General features: G+C 33.8%; 1 protein-coding gene across 6 annotated transcripts in view; it reads left to right on the top strand.

Moving 5' to 3' along the window:
* Window positions 1-19,101, top strand: part of AP3S1 (adaptor related protein complex 3 sigma 1 subunit) — a 74,410-nt gene that overhangs the window by 54,586 nt on the left and 723 nt on the right. For 2 of the 6 annotated variants that reach the window (XM_021084652.1, XM_021084653.1), the window contains 2 exons: window positions 9,860-9,967; window positions 17,389-17,533. In XM_021084652.1, coding sequence (XP_020940311.1) covers window positions 9,860-9,967; window positions 17,389-17,533 — 253 coding nt within the window. Of the gene's footprint in view, window positions 1-9,859; window positions 9,968-13,267; window positions 13,309-17,388; window positions 17,534-17,800; window positions 19,096-19,101 lie in introns of those variants that run through there. The other 4 variants (XM_021084654.1, XM_021084656.1, XM_021084658.1 and 1 more) reach the window with 3 other exon arrangements.

The raw sequence follows: 19,101 nt of genomic DNA on the forward strand, positions 1-19,101 counted from the left end.
GAATTGGAGCCATAGCTGCCAGCCTACACCAGAGCCACAGCAATGCGGGATCCGAGCCATGTCTGCGACCTACACCACAGCTCACGGCAACACCAGATCCTTAACCCACTGAGTGAGGCCAGGGATTGAACCCGCAACCTCATGGTTCCTAGTGGGATTCCTTAACCACTGAGCCACGATGGGAACTCCGTTCTAAGGTTTTTTAATGAGCATCTGTGATTCTTATGATAAGCAGTCTTTAAAAAAGGATTCTATATAATCAGCCCAAAATATGGAATAGCAAGTAGACAGCTTTCTAGTTCTTCAGTCAAACTTGAATAATTTGATTTTCATTGAGACATTCGCATTCACTGTGAGTATAAAATGCATTGTGTGGAGTTCCCATTGTGGCTAAGCGGTAATGTACTCAACTAGTATCCATGAGGATGTGGGTCTGATTCCTGGCCTCGCTCAGTGGGTTAAGGGTCTGGCATTGCCATGAGCTATGGTGTAGGTTGCAGATGAGTCTTGGATCCCACATTGCTCTGGCTGTGGCATAGGCCGGCAATTGCAGCTCTGATTCGCGACCCCTAGCCTGGAAACTTCCATATGCCACACCTGTGGCCTTAAGACACAAAGGCGGAAAAAAAAGCTCTGTGTACCAAAGTAGAATTACTCTTACCTATTACTGTAAGTTATTGTATCTCTGTTGCTTTCCACTGGTCAACAATTAATGAATGTCTTCATTATTATTAGCATATTGTAGTATGGTAAAGTATGTTTATACTTATCCTTTCCATTTTGTCTTAAAAAATTTTATCAGCATTTTAATGGGGTGATAAAATATCCTTTTTAAAAATTTTTTTTTTTTTTTTTTCCTTTTTAGGGCCGCGCTCATGGCATATGGAGGTTCCAGGCTACGGGTTGAATTGGAGCTGTAGTTGCTGGCCTACACCACAGCCACAGCAGTGTGGGATCTGATCTGCATCTGTGACCTGCACCACAGCTCCCGGCAACGCCGGATCCTTAACCCACTGAGTAAGGCCAGGGATTGAACCTACATCCTCATGGATGTAGTCAGATTTGTTAACCACTGAGCCACGATGGGACCTCCAAAATACACTCTTAATTCCTTTTAAGATTATTTTTGAAATTGTCATACTTTAGAATGTTTTTCATAGTAGAATATTAAATAAGATAGGAGTTCCATTGTGGTTTAATGGGTTATTGTCTCTGTGAGAATGCAGGTTCAATCCCTGGCCTTGCTCATTGGGTTAAGGGTCCAGCTTTGCCACAGGCAGTGATGTGGCTCAGACCCAGCCATTGCTGGGGCTGTGGCATAGGCCCTAGCTGCAGCTCTGATTTGAACCCTGGCCTGGGAACCTACATATGCAACAGTTGCACTGTAAAAAGGAAAAAAAAACAAACCGGTAGTTTGTTTGGGGGTTGCAGCAGATCCTGCACAACTGAATCAGTCTCAACGTAATATTAACTAGATAACTGTAGAATTGATTATGTCCTTAGCAAACACTTTCTTCAGGCTAATGACATTATCAAGTGAACATTTTGATTTATATAACACTTTGATATTTCAGCTATTCAGTTGGAGAATTATTATACAAGAGTTTAATGTATTTTTAAATTTAAGTTCTGTGAGGGTATATTTCTGAGGCTAATCTTTTTTTTTTTTAATGTTGCTAATGAATCCAGTAAAACCCAAAGACATTTGTTTTCTTATTTAATTTTTTTCATTAAAACTTTTGTTTATAAATACCTCTGGAGCTAAAGCATGGCAAGAAAATATGCCTGTCTTATTGATTCTAAAATGCTGATTTTCTTTCACATTTTAGCATATTTGAGATCAGGATTCATTTACAATTCTATAGCTTGTCATAATTTAATTGCCAGGATTTTTCCTTTTCAGTGGTATGTAAAGTGATGATTTTTTTAATCCTCAATTGTAGCTTAGATTTGAAGAAATACTAAAATGTGAAGTGAAATTTATTGAGACCATTTAGATTTATAAATATAGATATGAATAGATTATTATAGGTACAATGTTTAAATTTTTATTGGTAAATATATATAAAACATTTTATTATCAAATTAGTAACAGTATGACCCACGAAAGTATGTAAATAGAAATTTTCTAACATTTTATATAATGTATAATTTCATCATAATTGGGTATTCTATCTTAATAAAAAATCATATCTTCTAGTATTGTAATTTTTAGAGTAGCCTTATAGCTCTGCTTTGCCTCCCCTGACTTTAAAAACTCCTGTTAAAGAGTTCTAACAGTGGTGCAGTGTTGCTGCAGCTGTGGCATGAGTTGCAGCTGGGGCTTGGATTCAATCCTTGGCCTGGGGAACTTCCATATTCTGCAGATGAGGCCAAACACATTTTACAAAATATTGATTGAGTGCTTAATACTTTTCAGGGTTGTGTAAAGAACATATATAAATATTTAATAAATATGGTTTCCTGGTAGGAATAGTGAAACTGTTAAGTACAGAAAAACGCCATATTATTTTAACTTTTGAACTTTTGAGATGGTTGCGATAAATGATTTTGAAGAAAAAATATATTTAATATTTATTAGAGTCCCACAATGTGCATTTTAATATTTTATAAATAATAATATAGAGACCACTTAATCTTATATGTTAAAGTAGTTGTTTTGTTTGTTTTTTTCTTTCAGGGCCACAACTGCAGCATATGGAAGTTCCCAGGCTCAGAGTCGAATTGGAGCTGCAGGTGCCGGCCTGTGCCGTAGCCTCAGCAACACCAGATCTGAGCTGTGTTTTTGACCTACACCACAGCTCATGGCAATGCTGGATCCTTAACCCACTGAGCGAGGCCAGAGATTGAACCTGCATCCTCATGGATACTAGTCGAACTCTTTACCACTGAGCCACAATGGGAACTTACTATATTAAAATAGTTTTAAGCAAAATCTTAGCTTCTGCATTGACACATAAAAAGACTTCTTATTGTTTAAAATACATGTAAAAAGTGGCATGCCTGTCTTTTCTTATTACCAGCAAATATTCAACATCTTTGGGCTACTTCTTTTTTTGTTTGTTTTCCTTTTTCTTTTTTTTTTTTTATAGCCACACCTGGTGGCATATGGAAGTTCCCAGGCTAGAGGTCGAATTGAGCTGCAGGTACAGGCCTGTGCCACAGCCACAGCAACATTGGATCCCTAACCCACTTAGGCCAGGGATTGAACCTGAATCCTAGCAGAGACTATGTTGGGCACTTAACCCACTGAGTCACAGTGGGAACTCCTGAGCTACCTCTTAATAACTTAAATATGTATATGGCCATTGCCTTTAGTATTGTTCCTCTGAATGGTCTCTGTTTTAGTTTTAGCAAGCCTTTTATTTACTTTTTTTAAAGCATTATGTGCTCATTTTAAAAGTTTTTCAAAACAAATAAACCAAAAAAACCCCCATAAAATGAACTCTAAATCTCCATTTCCCCCCAGTCCTCCAGTCTCATTCTTCCTGTTTTTTTTAGAAATTTTATTTATTTATTTGTTTGTTTATTTTTGTCTTTTGTCTTTTTGGGGACACACCCATGGCATATGGAGGTTCCCAGGCTAGGGGTCGAATCAAAGCTGTTGCCGCCGGCCTCTTCCAGAGCCACAGAAATGCCAGATCCCAGCCACGTCTGCGACCTACAACATAGCCCATGGCAACACCAGATCCTTAACCCACCGAGTGAGTCCAGAGATTGAACCTGCAACCGCATGCTTCCTAGTCAGAATCGTTTCTGCTGTGCCACGATGGGAACCCTCCAGTCTCATTCTTTAGGTAACCACTATCTAACTAAAAAATATTTACAGCACATTGTGCACCTATTGGAATGGCCAAAATCCTGAACACTGAAACAACAAACGCTGGTTAGGGTGAGAAACAGTAGGAATTCTCATTCATTTCTGATAGGAATGAAACGTGGTATATTCACTTTGGAAGACAGTTGGCATTTTCTTAAAAAACTAAATATACTCTTTACCTAGAATCCAGCAGTCATGCACCTTGATGTTCACCCAAAAGAGTTGAAAACTTAATGTCCATACAAATTCCTGCACATGGATGTTTATAGCAGCTCTTTGCACAGTTGTCAAAACTCGAAAACAACTAGGATGTCCTTCAGTAGTTAACTGGATAAATACATTGTGTTATATCCAGTCAGTGGAATTTTATTCAGTGCTAAAAATAAGTGAACTCTCAAGCTATGAAAAGACATTGAGGAACCTTGAATTGCATGTTACGAAGTGCAATCAGAAAAGGCTGTGTACTCGAATTCCCTTGTGGTGCAGAGGGTTTAAGGATCTGCTATTGTTACTGCAGCAGCTTGGGCCACTGCTGTGGTGAGTTCAGTCCCCAGCCCCAGAACTTCCACATGCCATGTGCACAGCCAAGAAAAAGAAGAGAAAATGCTGTGTGCTTTATGATTCCAACTATATGACATTCTGAACTATACAGACACTGAAAAGATTAGTGGTTGCCAGGGTTGGGGAGGGAGAGGGTAGACAAATAAATGGAGCATTGATATTTAGGGTACCTTGTGTGATACTGTAATGATAGATATTTATCATATTTGTCAAAACTCATAGAATGTGCAGTTCCAAAAGAGAACCCTGAGATAGACTATGACTTTGGGTGATTATGTTGTGTCAGTATAAGTTCATTAGTTGTAAAAAATTTACCTCTCTGGATAGGCTGTGTGTATGGGAAAGTCTGTGTACTCTGTACTTTCCTCTTAATTTTGTTGTGAACCTAAAACTTCTCTTAAAGAAATTTTTTTGAAGTATTCGTTTGACTTTCCAGAGTTTTTTGGGTATAACCAAGTATGTGTATGTGTATAATTTTTATTTTTGGTATACCTCAGTAGGACTATGGTATAGATATTGTTCTGTCCCAGCCATTTTTCCTTTAATAACCTACCTATATTTCTAAGTAATCTGTAGATTTCTCTCATTTTAGGTGTATAGTAATTAATACTTTTTTTTTACTTTTTTAAATTGTTATTTCCTCAATACAATTTTTTTCCTAGTGTACAGCATAGTGACCCAGTTACACATATGTGTATACATTCTTTTTTCTCACATAATCATGCTCCATCATAAGTGACTAGACATAGTTCTCGGTGCTACACAGCAGGATCTCATTGCTAATCCATTCCAATAGCAATAGTTTGCACCTATTAATCCCAAGCTCCCAGTCCATCCCACTCCCTCCCCCTCCCCCTCGGCAACCACAAGTCTATTCTCCATGTCCATGATTTTCTTTTCTGTAGAAAGGTTCATTTGTGCTGTATGTTAGATTCTAGATATGTGATATCATATGGTATTTGCCTTTCTCTTTTTGACTTACTTCCCTTAGTATGAGAGTCTCTAGTTCCATCCATGTTGCTGCAAATGGCATTATTTTTTTATGGCTGAGTAGTATTCCATTGTGTATATATACCACATCTTCCTAATCCAATCATCTGTCGATGGACATTTGGGTTGTTTCCATATCTTGGCTGTTGTGAATAGTGCTGCAATGAACATGCGGGTGCATATGCCTTTTTTAAGGAAAGTTTTGTCCAGGTATATGCCCAAGAGTGGGGTTGCTGGGTCATATGGTAGTTCTATTTTTATTTTTCTAAAGTATCTCTGTACTGTTCTCCATAGTAGTTGTACATTCCCACCAACAGTGTAGGACGGTTCCCTTTTCTCCACACTCCCTCCAGCATTTGTTATTTGTGGACTTATTAATGATAGCTATTCTTTTTTTTTTTTTTGTCTTTTTGTTGTTGTTGTTGTTGCTATTTCTTGGGCTGCTCCTGCGGCATATGGAGGTTCCCAGGCTAGGGGTTGAATCGGAGCTGTAGCCACCGGCCTACACCAGAGCCACAGCAACGCGGGATCCGAGCCGCGTCTGCAACCTACACCACAGCTCACGGCAACGCCGGATTGTTAACCCACTGAGCAAGGGCAGGGACCGAACCCGCAACCTCATGGTTCCTAGTCGGATTCGTTAACCACTGCGCCACGACGGGAACTCCTGACTGGTGTGAGGTGGTATCTCATGATAGTTTTGATTTGCATTTCTGTAATAATCAGGGATGTTGAGCATTTTTTCATGTGCTTGTTGGCCATCTGTATATCTTCCTTGGAGAAATGTCTGTTCAGTTCTTTTGCCCATTTTTTTCAGTTGGGTTGCTGGCTTTTTTGTTGTTGAGTTGTATAAGTTGCTTGTATGTTCTAGAGATTAAGCCCTTGTCAGTTGCATCATTTGACACTATTTTCTCCCATTCTGTAAGTTGTCTTTTTGTTTTCTTTTTGGTTTCCTTTGCTGTGTAAAAGCTTGTCAGTTTGGTTAGGTCCCATTGGTTTATTTTTGCTTTTATTTCTGTTGCTTTGGGAGACTGACCTGAGAAAATTTTGTAAGGTTGATTCACCGTTTTAATTTTGTATTTTTCTTTGCTCTTACGAGCAGTTTCATTGATGATTAGTGTACATATATGTGGCTCTAGGATCTTTTATTAATTAATTCATATGCTCATTTTCTCTTGCCTCTAACTTTCAAGTCATTTTCTTGTAGAACTGTGGGAATAATATATACATATGATCTTACTTGTGTATGTTATATATATGCATATATCAAGTATATGCATAACAAGATTTCTGGAATGGTGTGTAAGATATAATTAATTGTGATTATCTTTGGATAGAAGGACCTAATCATAGAAGCAGAGAGTAGTAGAGACTTCTTATATTTAAGTTTTCTTTATGGCTTATATTGTGATTTTAAAAAATAAAAATGAATTTTAGAAGTTATGGTCTATGTCCAGAAGAAGTTATGTCCTTGAGTAGATAGGGCATATACCTATGTATATATTTTTTAAGGCAAAAATACATTGTTAATGTGGTATTTGCCACTTTTTAAGCACTTAAATGCCTACAAAAATTCATAAAAAGAGTGAAATCTCATTGAACTCTTATTTAGGTGAACATCAAAGCAGTTTAGTAGATGAGTTGTATTATAAGCATATTTTTAACCATTTATTTCCAAAAAAATCTGTTTTAAGTAAAATTTATAAAACAAAATATTGGAGTATGTCAACCATATGAGTTGGCTAAGCTAAAAGCAGAGCTTTTATCATCTTCTTTCTTGTATTAAGTCTGCCAGAAATTTTCTCAATTCTTTTGTCTTTTTAGGGCTGTGGCATATGAAAGTTCCTAGGCTAGGGGTCCAGTCAGAGCTGTAGCTGCTGGCCTGGGCCACAGCCATGGCAGTATCAGATCCGAGCCATGTCTGCAACCTACACTACAGGTCACGGCAATGCTGAATCCTTAACCCACTGAGTGGGGCCAGGGATTGTAGTCCTCGTGAATACCGGGTGGGTTCGTTACTGCTGAGCCACAGCGGAAACTCCATTTATTTTTTTTCATTTCTTGAACATGAATTTTTCTGTCATTGGACGTGTTCATCTTCTAAATTTCCCTTCCTCGTGAGACATACCTTGTTTTGGACACCATGACCTAGATAATATTGGAGTAGCCTCCCAATTAATAATTCTTATTCCCATCCTGCTTATCTCTTTGAATTTCTATGTAATGTATTATAGTACCTCATTGAGAATACAGTCTTTAGGCATTTATTAAGGATTTAGCTCACAGGCCCTTCATTTGTATTTTCTGTCTTTTGGATCTGAATTTGCTTTCATAGGAATTATTTTTACTTTAAGCACAAATTTGCATCCTAGTCCTTAGCTCTTAAATTGACATACGACATTCTTAGAATTTCCTGTGTACGACTCAGATTTGTAGGCTGCTCATATGTTGATGGCTCTACACTTGGTAGCTGTTTCAGTAATACTGAAATCTGTGGTGTCCTGCAATCTAGTGCTTGTGTTCTGGGATGTTTTGAAAGGCAGTAGTGCCATGTACTTAGGGGTGAACCCTCAAGAAAACCTGGGCAAAGTGGGGGTGGTGGAGTTGCTACACTTCTATCGGCACATGAGAATTTGTTTTAAAAAGAATAGAGGACTTTCAACTGCTGAAACAGATATATTAATGAATCTCTGTCCCCTGGACATAGCCTTTCTTTCTGAACACTTTTCTTTCCTGCATGTTGTACCTATTAGCTATTATAAAGTAATTTTATTTTATCATCTAGTTGCCTTGTTGACCTTTCATTGAATTTTTGTAGATTAAGACTCTCAATTTCATTAATTATTGTTAGTAGAAGAAAGCAAAATATTAGACTTGGATCACTCAGATTTAGGTTTGAGTCATTGATTTGCCATGTTAGCCAATGTGTCTTGAGTAAGCTGGTTTATTCTCTCAGCTGTAACAAAGGTTAATGTAAGAATTAATTTAAATACCATCAGGGGAGAAGGACCAGAGGAGGGTTGAATTGGGAGTTTGGGACTAGCAGATGCAAACGTTATGGATAAACCACAAGGTCCTACTATATAGCACAGAGAGTATACTCAATATCGTGTAATAAACAGAAATGGGAAAGAATATGGAAATGAATATATATGGTATATATGTCTAAACTGAATCATTTTTCTGTACAGTTGAAATTAGCACAACATTGTAAATCAACTATACTTTAATAAAAATTTTTTTAATTAGATACTATAAGTCTAGCATCAAAATGGAGTTTTAATAAATGGTATCTAATAACACAAAGGATAATAGTAGAAGTGATGATATTTGGTGCTAGTTTTTCAATCAGTTGTGGCTTCTGGTTTTGTTTGCTCAGGGAAAGTAATTTCTATAATTCTTCAAAATTGGTACATGAGGTGTCCATCTTTCCAAAATGAAACATTAGTAAATAATGATAGGATGTTTCTAAAATCATAAATACATTTAAATGAAATCTTAAAAAGGAATGAAAATCAAATAGTATAATATATATTTAATCAAAAGAATTTTTGTTTAAAAAACCTGTTAGATACTGTGCTATGTACTTTACATGAATTTATTTAATTCCTGTGATAACTCTATGATGTATCTATAATGAGGTACCCATACTGTTTCTTTCTGTCTCTGGTTTACAGATAAGGTGACATAGAGGTCAAGTAGCTGTTGAAGGGCATGCAACTAATAAGTGGTAGAGTCAATATTTCTACCTATCTAATTTCACAGTCTTCATTTTTAATGCCACCACGTTGTTTTTTAAAAATTATAGCACAGTGTACTATTCTTTGACACTCAATTCAGCTATGAATTGATGATTTTTGACCAGTAAATACCTTATGACAAAACTCGTGGTTATAGGTTTTCTCCCTAGTGGAAAATGTTATTTTTAGTCATTATAAAATATTTTTGATGATTGAAAAATCTGAGTAATTAGACACATAGAGAGGGCTTATTAAAAGCATTATTAAAGTACCTTTAATAAAAAGACAATTTTACTTCATTTTAAATCTGGGTCTTGTAGTAATGCCATATAGCTTTGTTAAGTATCTTAGACATAAAGTAACTTAATAGTTATTGACTAAGAATCTGTATAAAAGGCCAGATAGGTAATTTTTTAAGCATTAAACTTGATACTACGATAATGGTAGCTAATGTTTATTGATTATTTACTTTGTTTTTGGCACTTCTGTGGTGGTTTACCTCACTTAATCCTTTCAACAATCTGTGAAGGAGGTTCTGTTATGCCTGTTTTACATTTCATTAAACTAGAAGCTAAATAAGTTTGTATAATTGCCCAAGGCTTCACAGTAGTGACAAATGTGTATTATGAATGCTCACTCCAAATTATTTTTATTTTACAGCTCATAAAATAGACGCAACTGAATATGAAATAAAAATTACTGGAATCTTGAAACGTTCTTATAATGAGTTTTCTTTATTTCCCTTTAGGTTCACAATATTCTTGCAGAAATGGTGATGGGAGGAATGGTATTGGAGACCAACATGAATGAGATTGTTACACAAATTGATGCGCAAAATAAACTGGAGAAATCTGAGGTAAGAATGGAAAGTGCTCTAGTTACTGAAGGTGGTAAGCATGATCATAAATTATGCATGATTTGTAGCTTTCACTGTTTGTCCTCAGTATCACTCTTTAGGTATAGCTGGTATGCTTATTCAGTTTTAAAAAGAAATGGAATATACACATTTTAGTATGTTAAATGTTCTGTGACCACTATCCACCAAATAATTTTGCTTATTCTTTTAGCCACAGTCAAATTGGGTAATAAATTAAATTCCAGTTCTTATTGCTTAAAAAAATTGTTTATTTGAATAATGCAATCAATGTTTGATATTAAACCTTAGTCAATAATTATCAAGGAAGTCTTAGAACTGGTTTTAAAAATATATAAGTTTAGTGTTATAAAACTCTTTCTGAAAAAGGAAAAAAGAAATGGAATTCTCCTGAGGAAGTAATGTTATGATAGGTACTTAGTAAGCTCCTGAGTGCATATTGAGAAAAGAAATTCAGTGTTTTAATCTTTTAATTCTGAATCCTTCCCAAAGGTCACTGACAAGTTAGCCAAATCATGTTTAAAAAAAAAAATTTATATATATATATATACATATATATATATGTACATACACACATATACACACACACACACACATATATAGTGATATATGTATTCATGGCTTCTAGAGGAGAAAGATTTGGTTATACATGGCTCACTAAGTGCTGTTAGATTGATTGAACGAGGACCAACTAGCACTTTTCACTGTGTAAAACTTCACTTTACAATTTTGTGACTCTTTTGTCACTTACTAGGCTGAATATCAGTAACAGGTGCTGTAGCTGAGCCACTGAGGTTTACATTAATGTGGTTGTTTCCTGTTACTGCAGAAGAAATTTAGATAGATGAATAGTCTTGCTGTCTCACTCAATGCTATTCTTGTTTGAGGATACTCTTACCTTTGGTATTATAGTTATGACTAAGATTAGAAAAACTAATTTTATTTATAATTATTATTCCAGTATTTGGTTGATTTAAAGTAAATACTATTATATAAACAGCAAAGTATTAAAAATATGCCAGCGTTAATTTACAACAGGTGAGTTTTGAAGAATTTATCTTGTTGGCACTTTTAAAGGATCAGTTTAACAAAATGCTGTGCTCATTAGAATTGAATGAAATGCAGGATGGTGGATAAATCTGAAAACTGAGGGTTAGAAACAATGGAAACTTTATACAGAAAACATTCTCCAATATTCTGTTTTAAATTAAAATAGTCCTAGAGTTCCCTTGTGACTCAGCAGGTTCAGGAATCATCATTATCACTGCAGCAGCTCCGGTCACTGCTGTGGCATGGGTTTGATCCCTGGCCTGGAAACTTCTTCATGCCATGGGCATGGGCAAAAACAAAAACAAAAAAATAAGAGAGTCCTGCATTTCTCCTTCTCTCAATTTATCATCCCTCTTGTAATGAGGAAGAACTTGGTATTAGGACTTTTTAAGTAACTGTGTATATTTTGCATGTTCTACAACCAATTTTTAAAATACTGGTTTTTGAAAAGGGAAAACGAACTAGCTCAATAGAGAACATTTTGTTTTAAGACAAGGAAAAGGGCTCAGAATATTATTTGATAGAGTTGGTTTGCAATATATTGTTCCGTATAGTAAAATATTTACCATAAATGCCATTATAACTTTTAAAGTCTTAAAATGATAACTTGAAGTTTATATAATCTATTAAACCTTACTTTACAAAACTGTTTGGATATAGATTTTAAATGGCAAGAGACAGTGATACAATCTGTTAATAATTAGTCTAAAATGAGTGGCTATCTGGGTAATCTGTGAATTCTGTATAACCATATGTAAAAATACATCAACTTCTTGTCTGGAATTTTCACATTTCCAGGTATTTAACTCCCTTTCATTGGTGGTGCCCTTTCCCCCTCTGTTTTTCTCTTCAGTTTGTTGTATATAACAGTGACAGAAGTCATGAAGGACCTATAATAGTTGCATAATGGATATTTGAATTTTGGTTGTCCCATAAAACTTTATAAATGAGGCAGTTTTTCTTAACTATAAACAGTAAAATACGGAATTTACGTTTTCAGTGGAACCAGTTATAAGCATACGTTAACTTGAAAATTACTATCACAGAAATAATGCAATTTAAAATAGTTTTGAATATTGGTGAATATGTGTATTTTTCATCTATTGATTATATTTTAACATGTATAGTCAATCATTATCTGCTACCAAATTAATTTTTCTATTTTTCTTTCATAAAGAAGTATGTTTTGAATCTGATGGGGTAAACATAACATTATGTTTATCAAGTGTTTCTCTATATGTGATGTCTGCTAATATTTTACTTATAAAATAGGATTTTGAGTCAGAATGAAGCCATTTACTTCCGGTCATACTTTGAGAAATTGTGTTGAAAATAATGTTGACTTTGTGTAATTTTTCAGTAATTTTCATATATTTTAAGTATGTTTGGGAAGTTAGCCGCTTTTATTCCAGACACATTGAAATGTCAAAAGTTTTTGTATGAGTTCCATTTCCATGTTACTTAAACTGGTTATCTACCAATCTATGACTAGAGAATAATCCAGAATTATTTGAGAGCAAGCTATAGGCTTTTATTAATCTTACTTTTGCTAAATGTTAGTTAAAATGTATTATGTAAGCAAATACTTACCAAGAAAATCATAATTAAAATGAAGAATGCCATGATTGCTGAAAGGTGTGTTTATCATATTTTTAAAGTTAATTTAAGTAATATTTAGAATATCATTTGTCTTTAAAAAGCTTAAATATAACTCAGATACAGCTTTTAAAATATAACATGGATCTATCAAAGTGCCTTTGCCAGAAATCAAAAATTTTATTATTTTATCTTAAAAGTACTGTATTTCCAGTAACTATCAAAAATGAGCCAATTTAATTCCCAAAACCTAGAAAGGTGGAAGCAAAGATTATTCTGATCTTTAAAGAAAGGAGAAGCCAAGATATGCTCTGAATGTTTTCATCTGTCCTGCTTTGATAGACAAATGGTTTACTGTAACTTTGGGATCTTGGGAAAGGAGAATTTAAGCTGGGAGGTTGGTGGGCTTTGGAGAAATTGTAAGAGGCACTCAGGAACCTGTGTAGGAGTAAAAGGACTCCCTGGGGGTGGAGGTAGAGGGGTGGGGTTGGGGAGACTTGTTAGCTTTTATGTATTTCATGTGATTTTTCAAGATGAATAAATGGGTCTGAATTTAGTCACTACTTTTTAAAAGTCAGTCCTCTTTTTTCCGAACATCCTGATCTTTCTAGCTCTTTCCATTCTTCTCTCTTACAGACCTTTATCTTTCAATCTCCCAGACAGGACAGGTAGACAAGGTATTGCTGACTTTGAGAAACATGTACTTTAACAAAGGGAAAGCAAAATGATGTCAAAGGCAATTAATTATTTAGGCCAGACTCAAAAATTCTTTGTGTTAATGAACCCATATAGTCCCTGTAGCCTATTTTCCATTCTAGTTTCTCCTTGTAGTTTATTCATCTTTTATTGGACTTAGTGTATTTTACTAGTATATCATTGATGTCATGTTTGTTCTGTTTTGTCTGCCTGCGTTGTAAAGGAAAGTTTAAATTTTTTTGTTCTTTTTTTTTTTAACATTGTCATTTAACTGACAAATTACATTTGTAGAAATGACAATTTACTTTGTATAAAAATTAGAGTTTATTTTGAACATCATGTGGCAGAACTAGTCTTAATTTAATCTCTCACAAGTATTCCCCCTCCCCTTCCTAAATTAGGATTCTAACTTAAAATTGCCTGCTGGGTTTCCAGAAGCTGGAACTTAAAAACCAAAAGCTGAACCTTCAGAGATTTGCATGCAAAGTGGAGGCAGTAAAGACTTAGAATAGTGACTGTTAAATAGTACCCCCCCCCAAGCCTTTCCCTTCCAAAGTCTTAACAGAATTGCTTTTACAATTTTGACTAACAGATGCATATGAAAAGTGGTCCAAAAAAAGTAAGATGAGAAATCTTCTAAAATTGAACTAAATACTCTAAAACATGGAATTAAATATATTGATCAAAATAAAATGGTATTTCCACTGTAGCAATTTTCTTACATCCAAACATGTCATAATAAGACTCAATAAAATATTGTAAACCTTGAAAAGTTTTGCAAAACGTATTGGCAAAAATTGGAAATATTTTTAACAGACTCCTAAGCACATAAATTTTCTCTAGTATTTCCTGGCATTTTCACACCATAAATTAACTGTGTGAATTACTTTTTAGATATTTCCATGTAGATGGTGATGAACAACTTTTTTGTACAAAGCCATTTCAGAAAAAATGAAAATATGTATATACTTCCATTTGAAAATTTGAAAATGGCAATAATTTATTGAGTCCCATGCAGGGAAAAAAAAATATACACTATACAAGTTAGACTAACCACTGAGGTTTGGCATTGCTTTTAGACACTAAGTTATTGCTTTCTGGATGTGTTCAAGAAGCAGCAGCATACAGGTGGCTTTGCACTTTCTTATCCTGAGATTGTGGGCTATGTATCATGAAGCTGGGGATACCACTTTTGGTCCCTAGATCTGTATATTCGTATTACTTTGTTCTTGGAAGAGAAAACACGTAATGGTCTCTTTTACGCCATTGATTCCAGTTACTGCCAATTTCTATGTTCCAGTCTTTAATTTATGTTAAATTGTGGTTTTCTAGCAAAGAGCCATCAACTACTTATGTCTTTTAACTTCCATCACTAGAATTAGTAATTTGCTTTTTAAAAAAAATCAAGAATCTGTTTTCAAAGAATAGAGAACAAGAACAGTAGCCCTAAGATACAGATGTTAGAAAGCCAGTTTGTGAGTTGGATCCACCTCTCTCCCTTGATAATGCAGTTATTCTGTTCTTCAAAATTATGGTGAGGACCCCAAGGTCACTTGTAATGGTCAAAACTAGTTATATTAAATCCATAAATGTCACCAGTCCACTGTATTTATTTTACACAGGTAAATCCTGTGCTAGAAATTATAACTTACGGTTACATAAAATGACTAGTATTGAAAGGTTTAAAATTTTTTAATATTCTCATTTTGATAAAAATTTTCATAAAAATTGTAAGTTCTTGCTCACAAGAGGACTGTCATCAGCATTTTTAATCTGTTTATAATTGCAATATTAAAGCACTGCCTTTAAAATAGAGCAAACTTGTTCCCAATTTAAAAGTTATTCTGCCTTAAATTGAGAAATTAAAATATCGATATTTTCTGTTTTGTTCAAAACGTACTTTCAAAATCTGCCATTATTTTGTTAATGATTTTGAGTCTGAAACCATTTATTACACTGTTTTTTAATGTTGATGTTCTTTCACTTTGCTGTTAGGTCAAAATTGTGAATGTACATATAGCAACTTCTAGCAGGAAGGATGGGTAAAGGTTTTTAGTATGTACACATTATTCCAACTACCATCTTATTATGCTATATTTCAAGCTTGAAAAATATTTTAAGATGGTAGGATGGTATTTTATGTGTTAGATGAAATAACTATCTAGGTTCTTTCCTTTTCCCTTCGAGAAAGCTAATTGCTTATTGCATGAGGAAAAGGGAGCCTTTCAGATTCTTTGAAATATAATTTAGTAATGCTGCTTTTTCAGTTTTGCTTGCACATATTTTGTTTATTTTTGGGTCTGGCAATTTAAAAACAAAATAAAAAACAAATCATATCCATCCATTACTATCTTTGTGATTCAAGTGCTTGAAATTTCCAAGAGTATGTCTGTATAAGTCTTCTATCTGTTTGGCCTCATTTTGGTATACTTGCAGACTTCATTTTGTTTTCTTTCTCTTAATTCTGTTAATTTATTTAATCTCATGGGAGAGAAAACATGACCATCCTTTTATATGCTGTACTTCATTCTTCATCTGATTCATACTCTTAACTGCTTTGGATTCATGTATTTGTTTTTGTTAGTGGAGTTGCTGCAGTTTACCTGCCATGGTGGTGCTCGAGTATTAACTACATAGATGGAAACAAGTTATTTCTCCAGTAGGGTTTCATTCTTTTTATTTCTGCTTTATGTCAACTGTGTGATCTTAAATCTGTTAAGAACTGTATTGTACTGTCAGAAGTATCTTATTTTCACATTTTACATGTACATACCTACTAGTAACAAGTCAGGTAAACTTATGTAAATTTTAGTGTTCAAAAAATTGTGTTAGTAATAATTATATTATTGTTTTGAGTATATCTTACTGAAAAAAACTAAGATGAAAATTACTTTATACCTTTGTGTTGGCAAACTTATTTCCTAAAGGCGAATTACCTCTTTTATGTTTTATTCTTCAATAAAAATGTTTCAGACTTCACTTTCATGGAAGTCTGAAAATGAAATGTGTTTTTAGCCATTCTGCTGTTAACTACCTGAGTACCATAGAGTCTTTTTTTTTTAAGCTGTAAGTTTTTGTATATAAACATTGACAGCTCATGTAAGCATCTACTCGCTGATCAACAATACTTCTTATATTTTACTTTAGGTTTTATATTTTATAGAATCTGATTTCTTAAAATATTGGTTTAATTAAAACTTAGAGTATACATTGCATTTTTAATTTTCTGTCATTTAAATTCATGACATACTATACAAAAGTATTGAACATGCTTGAGAAATAATTTGATTCTCTTAATTCATTTGCGTGTTCTGAATAGTTACCATCCTTTGCATGTCTATGGCTTGCTGCTTATGTTTAGAGGAATTGTAGTTTTTTGTATTTAGAAACTTCTTTTGGTCTTAACATAATAAGAATTTGGCACATATATGCTGTTTAAATCAATTGCTCTATTGACTTTATGTATTCTCATTAGCAGCCAACAGTCAACACCATCTATGGTCACAAAGAAATGACTTAATCTAACAAAATTTAACAGGATGCATTTTTATTCTTTAGCTTAGCTCATGGTACCAGGGTATTACGGAAAAGAAGCCTTCTTGACAATGACATTTAATAGTTAAAAAAAACCAGCATATTTTTACTATTTATAAATGTAAACCATAGATCCAGTAAAACAGCCAAATGGGCACACACACACACACACACATATACACCTGTCTTTTCTCTCTCTTTTTCTCAATAATAAAATCCTCTAATAATTCATGCCTTTTAAAATATTTATAGTCCTATATGTTATGAATACTTTTCTATAGCCTACTCATTCTTAGCACCCTGTATAGAAATTCCAAAGTAAAAATAATGCAAATTGATTTTTTTTTAATTAGAAAAATTACAAAATCCTTCTACCTAGAAAAATGACACTGGTTCCAGGTTGTATATAAAATAATTTTCATTCCCTTGACAAACAACATGCTTCCTGAAAAGGAAGAGCCTACAGGATGGTAAAGCTCTTCACAATAGATTCTTCTCTGACTCTAAACCATTCTAAATTTTGGTAGGTAAACACTGAATTTGAAAGGATCAAGTTAAAGACCCTTTTGAATATGATTCTTGCTACCCTAAATAATACTCATCTGTATCTCCAACATCTTTTGGGGGGCAGTTGGAGAGAAGTGGGGTATAACAAAAACTACATTGCTGCAGGTAGGTATAAATGTAGAGGTCAATCAGAATTTTAATCACACATCAGAATTGACTAACCTCCATTAAAGTAAAAAAATTGAATTCTCCAGCCCTATTCGGTCTTTAATTGGGTATGGAGTTTTTCATCCATATCACCCTTATCATTGCTTGTGTAGACCATATCTATTATTAATACTATTTTACTGATTTTTCTATTATTTCCAAGTCTAACTTGATAATTCATGGCTTTTGTTTCATTGCTTAACAATGTTTGTATCCTTTATTCAGCAAATAGTTTACACTGGCCTATTTTGTATCAGTCAAGATTTTTCTCAGGTAACAGCTTTATTATTATTATTTCTTAATTAGCAAAGAGGTAGGATTACATAAGAGGGAAAAAACCAAAATACAGAGAGGGAGTTTAAAACTAATCTTTCTGATTACATGGCCACTGTCTCATATATGTCATCTAAGCAAAGTGGAAGATTTGTTTTTGTTACTTAATTGCTTTTTGTGCAAGATGTTGTATGGCACTGAATTCAGATGTGTTTGTTGGCTTTATTATATAACCTGAATAAAAATTGACAAAATCTAATTGGTATATAAATTCAGCCTTAAAAATATGAAGACTGATGTAGTTATTTGAGAAGTGATATATATGCATTTTCTTTTTTTTAAGCCTATTTTCTCTCAAAATTATTTCACAAATTATAAATTTTCCTAATATGAAAGCCAAATATTGTGCACTAATGGTGGTGGAAATTTTAAAGCTTATTTATTTATATATACTACCTTTTAAATTTATGCTGTTCTTTAAATTTGTATATTGTAAACTGAACATATGTTGAATCTACCTTATATGACGAAGTATTTTTAGTCATTATATTTTTACCAGTGCATTTAAGGATTGGATTGATCCACTTCTTCCAGTTTCATTTTTAGCCAGAACTGTTATCTTTGGATTGAGGCTTCACTTTAAAAGCCTGATTTTTTTTTTTTTTTGACGTTCTAGAACTTTTCTAGAAAAGTTTAGAAGAGCCTCTACAATTTTAAAAAATAGCTCTAAATAAACTTTATTGTATTGAAATGTTTTAAGGGGTTAGCCCTAAGAAACTGAACAAACTATTTATTACTTTCAGTTTTTATTTCACAGCATATATTGATAATAAATAACAGTTTAAAAGCAAAATAACCCCAAATCTATCACAGTTATTGCAAGAGATGTTTAATAAGGAAACTAATGTAAAATACACTTCATGCTTTTAACTCAGTTAAATCAGGATATAGGTGAAGATCTAGCTTTGTCATTTGAATAACATTTGTGATGTCTCTGTAGTGCAAGTTAATCTGTATTTAAATCTTGACATTGTTATCATTGCATGTATTCACTGTATTTTTTACTGTGTCAACTGTTTTCTCTTATAGATTAGTATTTCAGAGTAACCATTCCATACCAATTCAAACTACCATCTGGTCTCTAAGCTTGTTATATGAAAATCTTTTATCATTGTCCTCCATTTTTAGTGTTTTTTTTTGATGAGCTACACCTGAGTTGTACATTTTCTTTTTCTTTTATTTGCTTCTGTATA

Source organism: Sus scrofa, chromosome 2, assembly GCF_000003025.6.
Source record: "Sus scrofa isolate TJ Tabasco breed Duroc chromosome 2, Sscrofa11.1, whole genome shotgun sequence".
In the NCBI taxonomy this organism is placed as follows: Eukaryota; Metazoa; Chordata; class Mammalia; order Artiodactyla; family Suidae; genus Sus; species Sus scrofa.